This window comes from Elgaria multicarinata, chromosome 2, assembly GCF_023053635.1.
Source record: "Elgaria multicarinata webbii isolate HBS135686 ecotype San Diego chromosome 2, rElgMul1.1.pri, whole genome shotgun sequence".
Classification (NCBI taxonomy): domain Eukaryota; kingdom Metazoa; phylum Chordata; class Lepidosauria; order Squamata; family Anguidae; genus Elgaria; species Elgaria multicarinata.
The window spans coordinates 68,679,644-68,697,649 of NC_086172.1; the positions used below are offsets into that span (position 1 = coordinate 68,679,644).

At 44.2% G+C, this 18,006-nt stretch overlaps 1 protein-coding gene across 1 annotated transcript in view; it reads right to left on the reverse strand.

Moving 5' to 3' along the window:
* Positions 1-1,203: 1,203 nt before the first annotated feature.
* The window catches only part of SLC15A2 (solute carrier family 15 member 2), an 84,125-nt gene continuing 67,322 nt past the window's right edge, over positions 1,204-18,006 (reverse strand). Inside the window, exons 19-22 of the mRNA XM_063118656.1 lie at positions 16,636-16,732; positions 11,428-11,574; positions 8,646-8,750; positions 1,204-1,751 (exon numbers count right to left, since the gene is read on the reverse strand). Coding sequence (XP_062974726.1) covers positions 1,575-1,751; positions 8,646-8,750; positions 11,428-11,574; positions 16,636-16,732 — 526 coding nt within the window. The 3' untranslated portion in view covers positions 1,204-1,574. The remainder of the gene's footprint in view (positions 1,752-8,645; positions 8,751-11,427; positions 11,575-16,635; positions 16,733-18,006) is intronic.

Sequence of the window (18,006 nt, forward strand, 5' to 3'; positions counted from 1 at the left end):
TTATTACAGTTGCTTCCTGCACTTTCTCATAAGGCAGCATACACAGAGCTTATTCTCACAACAACCCTGTGAAGTAGGGTGAACTGAGAGATTGTTACTGGCCCAAATTTACCCACTATGCTTCATTGGCTAACTGGGGATCCAAACCCCAGTTCTTCTAATACAAATCCAACAGCCTGCCATTGAACTTGTTCAGACGACATGCTAAGCCATGGTAGTGAAGCATTCTGAGCTAAACATGATGGCTTAGCATGTCATGTGAACTATGACTTAGCATGGCTTGTGAACCATTCTTATCCATGGTGGCTACATACCCATGGTTTAACCATGCTCACTAACCCTGTGTTGCAAAAGGGTTAGCGGCCTAACCATGGCTTAATGTGTTGTCTGAACAGGCCCATTGAGAGCTAGTTTGGTCTAATAAAATGAAATTGCCATAAATGAAGTCACAAGATATTTGCATATTATTTATTACATGCAAATATTTTCTGTGTCCCTTCAGATGTTACTGGACTACAGATCCCATTAGTCCCAGACAGCATAGCCAATGGGTATGTGTGATGGGAATTGTACTCCAGCAGTGTCTGGATAGCTGCAGGCTCCCCAGCCCTGCTTTTATGTGTTTGCTAAGGTTTGAATAGCAATATGCTTGAGCAACAGTGAGAGCAATCTGATGATTCATGCTACAGTGAGACAAATGAAAAATCAAAGCACTCCTGAGGCAAGTTCACCAATGAAAGGTGTATTAAGTATAAGTTTCAAGTCAGTGGATCATACAGATACCTCAACCTGGAATAACGTTTACAAAGATCCTCTCAACCCACAATTCTAGACTGGCTGGAAGTGCTTATTCTTCGCAGACTGATAATTCCAAGGAACAATTGCAAAGTATTGGATTAAAAACTGAACTACACATTCAGAAAGATCATGAGGTGCAACCGTCCGGGATTCTATGACTTCAGGGTTTTCTGCCCATAGAAAGTTAAGCTACAAATACGGCCCATCTCCTTGACATCTCAGTTTCTATGTGTAGGGAGTAGTGCAGACAGTAGTATTCAATTACAAATACAATTCCCTTGTCTGTGTTTTGAAGTGATCCTTTCCAGGGTGGACTGAGATATGTGATCATTCTGAGCTCAGCTCTTAGACTGCAATCCAGAGACCATAATGCTATCCATTATGGTCTTCCCCACCCCACCCCATGTGATTTAGGATGCAGTCTTATACACATTTACCTGGAAGTATGTCTCATTGAATTCAACAAGGCTTACCTCTGAGTAGACATGTGTAGGATTGCACTGTGAATGTACATTTTTAAATGAATATTTTGAAATACTCGATGGTGCCAAAAATGATGGGAAAATTTAAAACTATATTGCATTTATTTTTAATACTGCAGTTCCCCAGAGTTTGTATGCTTATTCAGCTGACTTTCTGGGGGGAAAGAGTATATTTTGCCCTTTCTGCTGAATGTAATATATTTTGTGAGATACCAGCATGAAGAACAAATCCATGGTCTCACCATCTTGTTAAAAAAAAAAAGTACAAAACTTGGTCCAGTGTCCACAGCCATCTTAAAACTCTGTTTTCTTGGTAATAAGGCCAATCATGTGGTTACTCCTTGATGTCTCTTCTGTGTTCTGTTTGGCCAAGAGTTCTTCTGGGTCCACGCTAGTGTAGAAATATCCCATGATGGAGAAAATAACACACACGATAAAGAGGAGTGCAGCAAATAGGAGGAACTCAACCCACTGAAAAAAATAAAGGTTTTAAAAATTCTTATTTATTTATTTATAATACTTATACCCTGCACTTTTTCCCATGGTGAAAATATTTGACTTCTGGCATATTGCAAGTGGAAGTGGTACAAGTGTGGAGATTGCAGTACACCTAGGAGACACATTCTGGGTCCATTTTAGAAAGTGTCCCACACATTCCACCTGAATTATGTGAGTGAGGCCCTGTTCAGGAGACAGCTTAGACCATGGTTTTAACCATGGTGGTTAAGCCAGAAAGCCAGGCTGTGTTCAGAAGACACCTTAAACCACGGCTTTAACCATAGTGAATAAAGCAAAAAGCCTTTTTCACTGTGGTTAAAGCCACGGTTTCAGCTGTCTTCTGAATGGGCCCAGCGTGTTTTGGGGGCGATTTGCAAACATCCACTTCTTTGCAATATGCAACTACTAGCTGGAAGTGACCAGTCACACATGGTGAAATGAGAGGACATGGATTGCCAAAGAGAGAGGGTGTGTGTGATAAAAGAGGACAGAGGATTGTACAACAATTGCATATGCTAATTTATATGCATAGATGCAAATTTAGAAATTACTATAAGTTAAATAGAAATATAATACATCTCACCACAGTGGGAAAGACTGTGGTCAGGTAACCTGTGTGCCTGCTCAGTCTACTGTCCAGGTGCTAACTGTTGATGGGCTACATCAGAGACCCTCCTTTCCCTTCTTATGCTTTCTTATCATTCTTTATCTTTGAACTGGATTTCAAATGGAGGATGCCTTCAAACAGAGGACTGTCCTCCGTAAAGTAGGATACCTGGGGCCTTCCTAGACGAGGCCTTAGCGCGCCTTCTGACCCGGTTTCCCTGTTGTGCGTCCAGATGACGCACAGGGGAATCCGGAGGCAGGCCGCGCTGAGGCCTCCTCCAATGCGCCATAAGCGAATGCGCTTATGGTGCGCTTTTCCCCCAGCTCCTCCTTTTTGAGGGGCCGCGAAAAGCCGCGGACCGGCCTGGCACAGCGCTCGTATGAGCGCTGTGCCCATCGGCTTGGGGGTGGGGGGGAAAGAGAGGGGAGGGGGAAGGATGGCAGGGTGGGTGGCAAGGGGGGGCAGGTGACAGAGGGAGCGCCGCGCGCCGCCGCCGCCGCTCGCCTGCTTGTGAGCGGCGGCGGCGGCGCACGGCGCTCCCTCTGTCACCTGCCCCCCCTTGCCACCCACCCTGCCATCCTTCACCCCCCCCCGTACAAAACTCCCGCCAAAAAACACTCACCGTCTCCGGAGTCTTCGGGCCGCACCCGGCCCCTTTAAGCAAAAAAAAAAAAAAAAAAAAAAAAAAATGGCGGACGCCGCAGGGACGCGACATCCCTGCGCGTCTGATGTGTGGAAGCCTGGGGGAGGCGCGCTAACGGTTGCGCGCCTTGGCCCCGCCTCCCTGCCGGCGTAAGCTGGCAGGTCTAGCAAGGCCCCTGGCCTCCCTAAGAAGTGAAATATTTTGGTGCTACCTGATACTAAACTCTGCACTAAGGAGGTGCTCAGAGTGACTAGATGGCTGCCAGGCAGTGTCCCCACCAAACAGTTTACAAGGCTTCAGCATTAGAACAGCATAGCGTGTCTTCAAACTATTCGCTGGATCCACTAGATGTCTTGGCATCATAGTCTTACCAGGCAGGGGCCTCTTGCCATATTTTATTAAAACACAGCCATTTAATTATAGGTTTAGTTCTCATGAACATTTTGCAATAGTAGCTGAAGCGGTAAAGACACAATTAAATGATTTGTTGGCATGCATTGGCCATTGGAATCCTTTGGCCTAGCCCTGGGTTGATTCACATGATCACATAGCACAGAGTAGATGCTTGAATGTTCTGCTTAGGCCAGTTCCCAAGGGCTGCTAGCCAATTCCTAGCCAATGGCCAGCCTGTGTGCATCCACCGCTACACGTAGGATTTAGCTTTTGGCCTGCCAGCAAAGAAGTTGAGCATAGCACTTGTAGAAAAGCAAAGTCCTGTGCAGCGCAAACAGATGGACATACATGATTGGCGAGCCAGGAGTTTCAAGAAGGTACCATGTGCTCAGAGGTTGCGGTAGAACCAGGTCTTGTAGGACTCACATGTAGCTGTGAGTCCTACAAGACCTGATTCCTGTTCTCTGTCAGACTTATTCCCCCCCCTTGGCCTGGAGAGTGGGACCTTGATTGATTGGCTCCAGCTACAAAGCCTGCTTCAGCTGGGTCTCAAAGAGCTAGAGATCCTTAGAGTTTAGGGCTTGGGGTAAGATTTAGTCATGGATAAGATAAATTAGTTTTTCAGCTGTTTGGATAAAATTTTTGTCTTTCTACTGCTAGGCCCTGGTATGAATTATTAGTAGATTGTTTAACTGTTCTGTGTATTTATTAATATGTATATGATTATTTAATGTGTTGTCTTATAATTGCTAGTGAATCATCTTGAAATATTATATTTTATTACCCTTCTGGAGTTGTGAGCCACTTTGAGCACTGTCCACTACAGAAAAATGCCCAAATAAACAGCAGATGAATCTGTCCTCAGACTCTTTCCTGAGACTCATGGCTTGCCATCTTCTAGAAAACCAAAAGTCGGCTTAGAGAGTGGCAAGCTGGTCCAAAGCATTTGCCAAACCATTCAGATGAACCATGGAAATGCAAAAATAAAAATGGTTTTGTGATGGTGGTTGCTTTATGTCAGGCCACAACCTCGAAATAATTACGGGACTCCATTCAGTGGGAAAACAGGTTCATGTATGTGTGCAGCATATATGGTAGCAAGCACATAAGTGCCTGGAATTGCACCAAGGAAATGCTGGAGTAAATACAATTACATATGAACGTGAGGACATGAGTTCAGCAATTCTCAAAGCCACAGGGACATTTGGCTGGAGGGGTGGGAGGGAGGAGTGAAGATCACACAGTCACGTGTGCCTATGCATAAAGGCAATCTTGGTTCACAGGGGACTTCCTCTGTGCAATGAAGAGCAGAATGAGTGCACATAAACTTGACACTGTCATATAGAAGTAATTCTATGGCACTGCCACGCTTGTAAACTGGCCCTTAGAGTGAAATACATCTAGTTTAATTAGTACTCCTATTCTTTTCACTGTCCTTTCCGTGAATATTTTTCAGCATTACACATCTATTGTGATTGGTACAGACTGTAACAACACATGTGCTCAGTTAAATGCCCTGGCATTAATGGCGGGGTTTTTTAAGCTATTCATTTGTGAGGGAGGACATTAAATTGGAAGGGGCACTAATTGCATTCTATTCTGTTTGTTACATCAGCTTTACTGCTTAATTAGTTAATTGCTCATTTGCTCAGTGGCCCCTCTCTCGATTATGCAGGTTAATCAGTTACTTTTGAGGCGTGTCTCTTCTCTCTACAAGTTACTTACAAACTTACTTCTGCATTCATTACTACTGGGATTTGTACAAGAACCATCAATAGTGAAGTATCCTAATAATATTTTAAAATGCAAGCAATCATCTAGATTGTAAGTCTCTCTCTGGCAATATCAATTTAGCTGCTATGTACTCAAAAGGACTTGATTTCCACTGTGTCTGCCTTCTATTACTGGAATCCAGGTCTGTCCCTCAAATTAAGAAATATCTAGAACTAGCAGACCCATCTCTGGTCTCAGGAATTCAGTGGTCAAACTTTGTAACCATCTAATGAGAAACAGGACAAGGAGCGCAAGAGTAAAAATAGTGCTGTTTCTGGGTTCATACAAACCATAGTCTGGAGCAGGGTTGGTCAACCTTTAGGTTCCTGGCTACAATCCTATACCCACTACCCAGGAGTAAGCCCCATTGAACTGAATGAACCTTACTTATGTTTTATTATTACATTTCTATCCCACCTTTTTCCCTCTTGCAAGAAATCCAAGGCAGCTTACATAGTTCTCCTCTTCATTTTTTCCTCACAGCAACCCTGTGAGGTAGGTTAGGCTGAGAGTCAGTGACGGGCCCAAAGCCACCCAGTGGGCTTCCATGGCCGAGTGGGGACTAGAAGAACCCCGGTCTCCCAAGTCCCAGCCAACACTCTAACCATTACATCACACAGGCTCTCCTTCAGAGTAGACTTGATTGAATAGGACTGCACTCTTATTGTAGCTAGGGGGATTTGGACAAGGGAAACTTTCCCATCCCCCACAGCGCTATCACATGACAAGGAGAACTGCTGAAATTTCTCTATTGTATATTTCATAAAAGTACAGGAACCCTATGGTTGAAAAGTTGCTCACTTCGGTTTTGGAATAACTAGGTCAGTGTAAATAAATAAACCAACCAACCAACCAACCAACCAACTGGTAAGGTGTAGAAAGAAGCTCCAGGTTTGATAAATATTTGCTAGGCAAATAGCAATCTGAGAAAGGAGACACCATGGGCTGGACCTAAGAGTCTAAGCAGTCTACTGTAAGCAGGAAGTCATATATGGGTGAAATTAATTGCTCAAACAGGCAGGAAGAAAACAGTGTGGCATGGCAGTTAGATAGTGTGGTCTGGGTTCAGATCCTTGTTTGGTCATGAGGTCCTAACTCATGGGGTTGCTTCTTGAGGGGAAAATACGGGTTCATTTATTTTCTCTACTCTCCGTGATGTAGCCAAATTGATCAGGAAGAAGGACTGCAGTAATGAGCTGTGGCACTGGATAAACCTACAGCTGATTTCTTTGTTGGTTAAATCCAGGGGCCGATCTACACCAAGCAGGACACAACACTTTTAAAACGGTATGAAAACAGTATATGTAATGTGTGCTGGGCCTGAACAGTTGTCATAACCCTTATAAACCGTTATAAGCAGTAGTGTAGATCCTGCCATGGTGTCACCTTTCCACAGCCAATCATAGCAACATCGTTGCCTGGGATCCACACTGATATTATTATTATTATTATTATTATTATTATTATTATTATTATTATTATTATTAATTTATTTATTTATTTATTTATTTAGCACCATCAATGTACATGGTGCTGTACAATGTACATGGTGCTGTACAGTGGGATAGCTTGTGGCTCCTCTTCTCAGTGGGAATGAGCAGAGCTAAGGGTATCATCTGCTCAAATTGAACCAAACCGTGACACTTTCTACACCTGCCTTCCCCCCGCCCCGGATCATCACGGAGTCATCCCTGTGTGTCCAAATAATGCACAGGGGATTCCAGGAGCAGGGAGGGACGGACCCTCCATTTCCCTGGGATTTCTGGGAACACTGTTAACCCCGTTTTACCCATGGTCCTGGGACAATCCCGAGGACCACGGGCGGTGTGGGTACCCATCCCAGTTTCTTCCTTCCTCCCCACAAGTAGTGGGGGTCAGCAGAAGGAAGGAGCCAGGCTGGGGGGACGGGGACTCCAGGGACATTGGGGGTGGGGTGGGGAGAAGGGTCGAGGCTTTTTTTTAAAAAAAAAACTCACACCCAACAACTTACTTTTCGCTGGAGCACAAGTGCGCTCCAGCTCCTGTTACTTTAAAAAAAAGGCGGCTGCAACAGGTGTGACATCCCTCTTCACTTCCAGGATGTTGGACAGCCATCTGGATACAGGGCAACGATCCCAGAAACTGGGAATCCCAGGATCGTCTCCCCTGCATCCCTCTACACCCTTAGGTGTAGAAAGGGTCACAGTCACAAAATAAAGTGATTTGTGTGACTGGCCTTCCTCAACCTAGTACACTTCAGGTCCTTTGGACTTCAACTCCCAGAATTCCTAATCACTGGTCATGCTTGCCAGGGATGATGGAAGTTGAAGTCCCAAACATCTGAAGGGCACCAGATTGGAATGGCTGATTTAGCCATTAGCCTTACCCAGATGTGCACAACTGGCTTTATCTTTTACTCATATCTGTGTACCTCTGCCAAATAGGGTTTCTAGGGCTGAATCTACACTACTGCTTTAAAGCGCTTTATAACAGTTTTATAGTGCTTTAAAGCAGTTAAAGCAGACCCTGTGATTCAGAGAAGAGCCAGTCCTGAAGTACAGCCTAGTGGCACCTAGTGATACTACTGATGGTCAGGAATAGGCAGAGTTGGATCAGTCTGGTTCATGTCAGTTTTGCAACTGTTAATACATCAATCAGTTCCATCCTGTTTTCTGAGAATGAGGTTGGACCAAATGAAATTCTACAATGTCCTTAGTCAGAGGAAACAGCCTGGCTCTGCCTAGTGGCCCAAAGATGGTACCTGATGGACATGAGGTGCAGCAAAAAGCAAAAGCTCTAATCAAACCAAAACAGAGTGGCCCATAGTTATGGCTCCTTCACTCTGACATGTCATTCATTCCCACTGAAGACCATGAGAAGGAGGCTAAAATCCCTGAAATTTCAGATCAAACCCTGAGAACTAGTCACCCTGCAGTAATAGTTGTAGTCAAATGCAACTGGAGGGCACCTGGTTGGGGAAGCCTGCTCTACAAGAATGGTCACAAAATGTACAGATGGGTGAAAGAGGGATGTTTGAGCTTGCCAAGATTTTCTGGACATCAGCTTGCTGCTAGCCTCTCCTGGATCTGCGCTCATGCTTGTGATCGTGGTTCATTTGGTGCAAATTGGAAAATTGTCCAGAACAAACAGTTATCTAATATAAAAGTTGCACACAAAAAATATCCCAAATTTGGGCAAATTTCCAAAATTGCACAAATTTCTCTCATAAAGTGAGGTGATATAAAATTCGTGCATTTTGAGAAAGCTGAGCTTTTTTCCAGGATTTTGTGAACATTTTTGGAGAAAAAGCATTCATGTTCACATTTGGTATTTTGAACAGGGCATTTTCGAATGACTTGTGAACTGAAATGTAATGCTCATACATCCCTTACTGAAAGCAGAGCAGAATCTGCTGCAAGTGCCCCCCGCAACTCCAGTGTTAGCACTCTGGATAATATAACCCATCCTATACCTGTTCCATAGGTGCAGCCTGGGCAACAATGAGCACGATCACATTTCCAAAGGCCACAGTTAATAGCCATCCAGCTTGCAGCACTGACTTCATGCTGGCAGGAGCCTGAAATGAAGAAAGGGACCTGATAAGCACAACCATTGGGGATTTTTTCTCAACATCCCCACTGTGAGACTGAGCCCGATCACTTTCCTACTTTGTGAAGAAGGACGCTGTGGGCCAGTTCACACATGAGTGCAGATCGCTTGGCTACTCGTCTCAAGACTTCATAATTTGCACAGCAAAATGGGTGAATGGACTCTGTTGAAAGATGTTATATCATTCTGAGATAACACAACAGGAACTGGAAGTTCTAGCTGAGGTGACCAAGAATAACTAATGCCTCATCTACATCTGAGCAGCACAATTTGATGCTGCAGGCATGAAGTGAGGAATTTGTGTGTGTGTGAACTCATCCTGGGTCATGGCAGAAAAAAAGTACCTAGAAATCAGAGAGATCTTGAGACCAGAGCATCCCTCCAGAAGCACTTATGTATGTAAGTATTATTTCTCTCATCCTATCTGCCTGTGCTGCATGAGGGCTCTCTTTGTAGCCTCTCAGAACCCCCAGCAAGAGACTAGAGAAAATCCCACAGGGCCTGTGAATCAGTCTGTTACATTCCACATTGCTTTTCAATGGACTTCGGCCTCCATCCCTGTAACAGATGTAGGACCTATTATACACTTCCCACTTCAGATTAAATCATCTTTTCTATTGTCAAATGATGATATATTGAAACCAAAGCCTTGAATCATTGCAGTTGGTAGGAGAAATGCTTCTATCTCTCCTCCATTTTTCTTTTTAAAATCACCTTTGGAACATCAAAAGCAAGCAACAGCATTTTCACTTGTGCTCTTCTTACATGTATTCAATACTACTGCAGCAGAGGCATGTCGTCAGATCTAGAAGATGGGGCAAGTTGAAGGGAGGGATCATGGGGGAGTGAGAGGCAACTGCATGGGCCTTAGGAAAACTGCCAGGATGGCAGAAGCCCAGTGGTAGGACATTGGGAGAAACAATATTCACAAAGGCAGCCAGCATGTTTTCAACCCACCATGGCTTAAATAAGCCACGGTGGGCTGCAGTGATCATGCAGGTCAAGTCAATGCTCCAGATCCTCCGGGCATACAAGAATACGGCTGTGCACAGCCCCCACAATTTGACTCAAAGGCCAATTCATAACTTTGAAATCATCCCTGATTCGATTCGCAGAGTGGGTGTTGCAGTTTCTATAGGACTTCTCTCCCCTCACACTTCATCTGCTTCAGGCCAAGGTGGCCCAATCTGGTCCCAAACCAGATTCGGGCAGAGGTAGGCTAAATCGGCTCACTTTGACTCAGATTCAGGGTCTCCGAGGGCTCTTCCACACGTCATCCCCAGAGCGCATTTATGCGACCCCAGGGCACCCTGAAAACGATAGTCTAACTTGCCTGTAAAAGAAACGAGGAAGAGACGCGAAAGAACCTCTTCCTCCCTCTGCTTTGCGAGGCACCTCCAAAAGCGAAGCCAAGTTGCAGGGGGGGGGCTTCTCTTGCCCTCGGGCACACTCACAACATCAAAGTCCCTGTCAGTTGCGGGAGGGATGAATCATTTCCACGCAGCTTGAGGTGAGAGGGGGGAGGGCGGTGGCGGTGGCAGCGCCTGCCTGAGCCTGAGCCTGTTTGCAAAGGCGATTAACACACACACATGGGCCCCATGTGTCGTCTCTCCCTCGACGCTTGGGGAAGCAGGGGTGGAGAGAGAGAGGGGAGGGAGGCAGGGAGAGAGATTGCTACCAGCAGCCGCGGGACGCGAGCAGTGCTCGCCTCGCAAAGAGCCTTTCGCCTGGGCTCACCTCGCCGTGCCCCCCCCATGGTTATCCCGCATGGTCAACCCTACTGCGCTGCCCCGGGGCGCCGCTGCCAACTCCCCCCCCCCGTCCAATGCTCCCCTTCTCGCCCTGCCTTCTCTCTCTCTTTCTCTCGTGGGAGAGAGCGGAAGAAGCTCTCTCCCCCGCCTTCTTCAAAAACAGCTCTCCGTCCCGGACAGAGGAGCAGGAAGCTGGGTGTGGGCGTCGGCGTCTCTTCGTCGTTTCTTTTACAGGCAAGTTACACGCTCGTTCTCAGGGTGCACTGGGGTCGAATACATGCACTCTGAGAATGACGTGTGGAAGGGCCCCTAGACAAGAATATGGAGAACAGCATGGTGGGCATGTCACAAAGCCCAGGGCTACAGTCCTAGGCACACCTAAGCCCTATTCAGGCATTCTTTTTCTGGGTATAATTAATGCACTCCAGCCCCACTACCTCCAGTGTTGCATCTGTCGTCCTCTATTCATGGATAGAGATGGTCTTAAGAGAAGAGCTTCCTGTATTTGTGGAGGCTTTCCATGTGAGACAGAACATGGCTTTTCCAGTGTTCTGGCTTGTGTAGAGAGCCTCTAAGGATACAAGGGGCTCTCCTTTTCTGGCTATCATTCCCCCACAAGTAGGGGGTGACAGATATGACAAAAAGGGAGGGTGCTGGAGCACTTCCTCTCTTAACGCATTTATTGTACCTGGTAACAGAACCCCCTGAATAGAGCTTTAGTTGCAAGTAAGTTCAGAATCAGTAAATGTGATGAGGAATGTTTGCCATTTGTCCTGCCTGCTGTCAGCCTTTGGAAAACCTGGCAAAGTGCAACTTTCTCTCCTGTCCTTCCACACATCAAGCTCTTCAGATCTCTGATTTTCATCTCCATGAACAAAGTCCCAAGTATAATACCTGGGAGTAAGAGAAGGCGAGGCCTGTAACAGAGAACATCACTTCTCCAGCTGATATTAACAGGTACTGTGGAATTTGCCATGACATATGAACATTATTGGCTGGGATGTCTTCCATCTTCCACGTCTGGAGGTTCTTTGTAGAAGTCTACATTAGGAGGAGAAAGACGTCATCTTGATTAGTTGATGGTGTGCAAGTTATTTATTGGATTTACAGTGGGATAAAGGAAAACTTTTCTTCTGAAGACTTAGCAACATTCTCCTCTTGTGCTCACTAAACAACCATGAACTTTGCTGGTAGACTGAAATAAAGTCACACTAAAAGCATCAGCATACTCTGCTATTACTGGGAAGGTGCTGGAATGGTTTATGAGATGCACTTAATCACCATACAAGGAGAGACAACAAGCCTTGCTTTAGAAGGCTAAAAGGGGTGAGAGGTAATCGTTTGCATTACTCACTGGACTATGGGAAAATGTCACAAAACACCTTTAAAAGATGTTTGATGCCAACAAAAGATTGGGCACAGAAGATAATGATGGTAATGATTTACATACTGCAGTTCGTCCATATTGCTGTGCCATATGCATCATTTAGTTTCTTTATGCACGTGTCACAAAGCACAATAGATCTGGAAACTGAACGAAGCATGTGATTAATTACAACAGCCAGATTGGAGAAAAACAGTCACTTGGTCAATAGGAAGAAGAATAGGTATATAATGGGAAGAGATACTGCCAAGAAAAAAAAATCAAAACAGGTCAAATTGAGTGCTGTTAAGTGGCATTTCTTTACCATCCTGATACATGCAGATAAACCCTGGACTGTCCATCCCACTGTAATCTAGATCTTCCTTTATTCTGAATGTCATAAATAGTTATCACGATAATGTAGCTACATTTGCTTTAGGTCATTCACATCTAACAGCCCAATGTAGAACATAATTACTTGCAGGTAAAGACTGCTTCACATGTCATAGAAACTCTGTGTGTGTGTGTGTGTGTATACTGGAGTAGGGAACCTGTAGTCATCCAGATGTAGCTGGATTACAAATCCCATTATCCCTGACCATTGGCCTTTCTCGTTGGGGTTGATGGAGCTGGAGCCCAACATGTGGACCCACTATATTGCTTGTAATGTGTGAGAAACCTAATTGTCTATTTTTGTACATAGTAATGAAAACCATCTTTGGCAAGGCAATGGTTTCCACAGTCCACATCTGCTCATTTCTGCAACATGGGAAGAAATCCTTCCTTATAAGGGAAGGCTAAAGATCTGGGGCTTTTTGGTTTAGAAAAAAAGGGACATGGGGAGGGAAATAGTACAAGTTTATAAAAATTATGCAAAATGTGGAGAAAGTGAATAGAGAGGAGTTTTTCTTACTCTCTCATAATACTAGGTATCAGAGTAGTCTAGTGAAATTGATTGGCACTAGATTCTGGCCAGATAGGGAGGACAGGGCTCCTGTATCTTTAATGGTTGTATTGAAAAGGTGCAGGATATGATTTGTATGCGTGCAGCACCTGGTGAAATTTTCTCATCAGAAGAGTTAAAGCTGCAGGAGCCCTGCCCTCTTTTGTATCTGGTCAAGAGTGCAGGGATCCTGCAGCTTTAACAGTTGTGGTGAAGAGGGAATTTCACCAGGTGCTGCATGCATACAAATGACACCTGCTGAAATTCCCTTTTCAATGCAACTGTTAAAGACACAGGAGCCCTGTCCTCACAGAATCATAAAACAGTAGAGTTGGAAGGGGCCTATAAGGCCATTGAGTCCAAACCCCTGCTCAATGGAGGAATCCACCCTAAAGTATTTTTAAATTATTATTTATTTATTACATTTTTATACCACCCAATAGCCAAAGCTCTCTGGGCGGTTCACAAAAATTAAAACCATTAGGAACATAATAAAACATCCAACAAGCTAAAAACCCAAATACAAAATACAATATAAAAAGCACAACCAGGATAAAACCACACAGCAGAAATTGATATAGGATTAAAATACAGAATTAAAACAGCAAAGTTTAAATTTAGATGTTAAAATACTGAGAAAATAAAAAGGTCTTCAGCTGGCAACAAACAAAATACAATGTAGGCGCCAGGCAGACATCTCTGGGGAGCTTGTTCCACAGCTGGGGTGCCACAGCGGAGAAAGCCCTCCTCCTAGTAGCCACCTGCCTCACTTCCTTTGGCAGGGGCTCATGGAGAAGGGCCCCTGTAGATGATCTTAATGTCCAGGCAGGTACATATGGGAGGAGGCGTTCCTTCAAATAACCTGGCCCCAAGCCATTTAGGGCTTTGTATGTTAGTACCAGCTGGCCATCTGTCAGTATCCCTGACAGATGGCCAGCTGCATCTTGAATGCCTCCAGTATGTGAGAGCCCATGACCTCCCTAGGTAATTGGTTCCATCGTCATACTGCTCTTACAGTTAGGAAGTTTTTCCTGATGTCCAGCCAGAATCTGGCTTCCTGTAACTTGAGCCCATTATTCTGTGTCCTACATTCTGGGATGATCGAGAAGAGATCCTGGCCCTCCTCTAAAAATACCTTTCAAGTATTTGCAGAGTGCTATCATGTCTCCCCTCAGCTTTCTCTTCTCAAGGCTAAACATGCCCAGTTCTTTCAGTGTCTCCCCACAGGGCTTTTCATATGGTCACCCAATAAAGTACTTTGCTCCATTTTCTGCCAGGCACTGTAGTAATGCTCTTTATCTTAGATTCCTTTAAAGGGGATTAGACAAATTCGTGGAGGATGGATTTATTAATGGCCACTAGTTGTGATGGCTATTTGGAAGCACCACTTGCTGTGCTGTGCAGCAACTGTGAGGAAGGGCTGCTGCTTTCATTCTGATTATGAACTTCCCTGAAGCATCAGGTTGGCCACTGTGGAAAACTAGGTGCTGGACCTTTGGACTAGATGGACTGTTGGACTTATTCAGCAAGTCTCCTTTTAAGTTCTTCTTAGGTTGTAAATTCTATGTATTTCAAAGGGTCTTTCTTCAAAGGAAGGGTGCTCATTGTTGCAGGATAACACTTCATTGTACATATTCTTGGAAGTAAGTTTCATTAATTTAAATGGGACTAACTCCCCAATAAATGTGTTTATTTAGGACTGCTGTCTAATGCTGCAGGGATATGCACACATATTGTGGAATAAGCCACATTTAACTCAGAACTTTTCTACATGAGGATTTTCACCTGCCGTTTTACCAAGGCTTCTACTTCCAGATTCTTTGTGGAATTAACATTGGCCCCTTTACGCAAGTTTTTTTTTCCCTGTGTTGTTTCTTTCTCTGCCTTCCTCCTCCTTTGTCATTAGTTTACAGTGCCTTTCCCTCCACATTTGTGTCTATTTCCAGATAATACCAGACTTTCCTCTATTTAAAAAAAGAGAAAAAAGAAAATAAATCAAGCAGTGGAAATTATTGCAAAGAATGGGAAACACCCTGGAGGATGACAGCATTGTGCAAAGCAACTGCAAATTACCACGAGGGAGGAATCACAAGTGCACAATAGATACCTTGTGTAGAAAGACTCTCAGTGGGACTTTCTTCCAAATGCACAGACATGGGAGCAGGCTGTATGAGTCCTAGTATTTGATAGGGATATCCAAGGTGCTTCAAAACTGTTTCTGTCCCCCAATTTCATAGTATAAAGTGTCAGACTCCCAAGTCTTAAAGTTGTGCATAGCAGTTTCTCTTGCAGCACTTCGCAAGCATTTATTGAAATGCATGGTCTTCATCTTATAACAAGGGGATCTTTTTGCCAACCATCTATAATGGGCTTTATCAATGATGAATAAATATTTGAATCAAATGCTATAAAGCAGCAGGGCTGGCATCTCAGCCAGAGAGAACAAAATGCCCAGATTAGCCAGGCACAAATTCTGTCCTGAGAAACTGAAAGTAGTTTATAGAGCTGTGGATAGCAAATAGCAAAGTATAAAATATTCAGAAAAGGATGGGGTGTGGAGGACAATTTTTGACAGACCCTCAAGATTTATGGGTGAAAAATTAATTTCCGCCAGGTGGCCTTTGTTCCTCTTTTTTGCCATTATCTGTTAAAGTCAGAAATTAGTTTTCCCAGAAGGAGAGAGGGACTCTGTGAACGTATCTATCTACCAATGTGTCTATCCATTCATCTGTTCATCAGTCTGTTTATCTTTTCCAAAAAGGATAACTTTGCAACCCAAGCCAATGAATATTTATTCAGAAAAAAGTCCCGCTGTGTTCAGTGGCGTTTCCTCCTGAGTACGCATAGGATTATATCCTTAGTGTGCTACCCCTTCTTCTATACTGTAGTACTACTCATGAAACAGAACAACTGAACGAGTGTTGATGGAGAATAAAATAAATCATATCGCCACTTCTGCTAATGACAGAACAAAGATTGGACATGATGCTGTCAAAGTTAAGTTCTTCCAAAAGTGTGATCTAGTAGCACTGACACCAGGTTTGAGAGGGCCCTGGACAAGGTGTCTTCTGTTCCTCAATGCTGTCCTGGTGGGTCTCTGTTGGCTTACCAGTGGGCAGTGGCACTGCCACACCAGATAGCAGCCACTGGCATTATGGGCAGCCCTATGCTGAAAACGCAACTGCCTGGCAAAATGGCTGCAGTAGCAAGTGGCATCTTAATTTCCCCAGAATGGCCCTGGTTCCTATGGGGCATTGTGGTGAAATTAAATGGCAGCTACAGTTGCATTATGTAGCACTTCACTTCAGACCACTGGGCCTTTAATAAAATTTTGTTTGTTTTTAAATTGAGGCGGGCATCAGCACTGGTGACCCAGGCATTTGCCTCACTATACCTGGTGCTGATGGTGGGCCTACAATTTATGCATGTCTATTCTGAAGAAAGTCCTGTGGAATTCAGTGGGGGTTATTCCCAAGTAAGTGTGCTTAGCCTTTTAACCAGAGCCTCACTGATGACAATGGAAGAGTGAAATATGCAGCTTTGCTCTTTCCCCATTCACCTCAATGGGACATGAAGTGCTTAGTTTTTACGAGAATGATCATGGCATGTGTTTGCATAACAATGCAAGCATAATGCACATGACCTTCATATCTTATTCGGCTTACAGTTAACTTCTTTGTTATTGTGGTTTTTAACTGGCACTAAACAAAATAATTTGATTTCAGTAGTGGGCTATTGCCAGCATTTCTAACAGCCAAGAATGGAAAAGGCATGCAAAACTCAAAGGGCAACTTACGTTTGTTATAATCACTGTGTATGAAGCTCCAAAATCAAGGAGGCCGAGGTGCAAGATGAATTCCTCTGCCCCCATTTGGCATTTCACGTTGTTGTATCTTGACAGAAAGAGGGAATACAATAGCTCCTGGTTAGCTTCTCATGGCCAAAACGTACAGGGCAGAGGGTGTGTGTTTTTACAGGCTTTTTCAATTCAAGCTGATTAGGTGGAGACAATGACAATGAATAACACATGCTTCCAGTTCTGTGTTAACCACAGTGTGTTACTAGCATTTTAATCTTCATTGCCACTTTTTTTTAGAAATAACTGAAGGACATAGATCAGAATTTAGTTTACATTGTACTGTAAATAGCCAGCATTGTTGAATTCTTTCCTTGTTTGTTTCCATGTGACAGAAATCTCTTTATTTCCCAGCTTCGGTATATACATAATCATATATACATACACACACACGTACATTATCAGGCTGCCTCGCTTACAGAGCTTAATGGAAGCTTAAATCTGTTCACAACATTTTAAATTATTTATTTAATACATTAGTAGGCTTTCAGGGTGCCCAGGTTTTATGCTCTCTCTCTCTCTCTCTCTCTCTCTCTCTCTCTCTCTCTCTCTCTCTCTCTCTCTCTCACACACACACACACACACACACACACACACACACACAGGTGAAAACACACAGACACACAGGGACTTTTATATATAGGTTAGCTTGCCTGGATGCAAAGGAGCTGTACATATTTGCCACAAGAGTGGTTTGGATTTACTAATTTCAGCAAGGGCCTTTTCTACTGAGCCAGGATGGGAAACCTGTGATCCTCCAGATGATGTTGGACTACAACTTCCATCACCCCAACCACTAGCCATACTGGTTGAGATGGTGTGAGTTGTAGTCAAACACCATCTGGAGGGCCACAAGTTCCCCATCCTTATACTAACCCTTTTTTACACTTAGTAGAAAAACAAATGATAAGATGAGACACACGATGTACAGGGCAGGATCTACACTACTGTTTTAAAACAGTTTATAACAGTAGTGACAACTGTTGGGACCCAGGACACACTCCAGATACAGTTTCCAAGGCCCTTTCAAAGTGTCATGTCCTGCTTGGGGTAAACGTGGCCCTAGTCTTTCTTGGAAGAGACCTTAGCTCAGTGACCTTTTGCAGGCAGAAGGTCACAGCTTCCATCCTGGGCACCTCCCAATGAGCAAAATAGATAAAGATCCCTATGTGTGAGCTTGGAGAGCTGGGCTAGAAGGACCAGTGGTCTGATGCAATGCAAGACAGCTTCACACATCTTTCCAAATGTGGCTTTCAGTGCTATCACAGTCCTGGTTGTAATGAGAACAGGCGGAATTGGGGAATAAGCAAA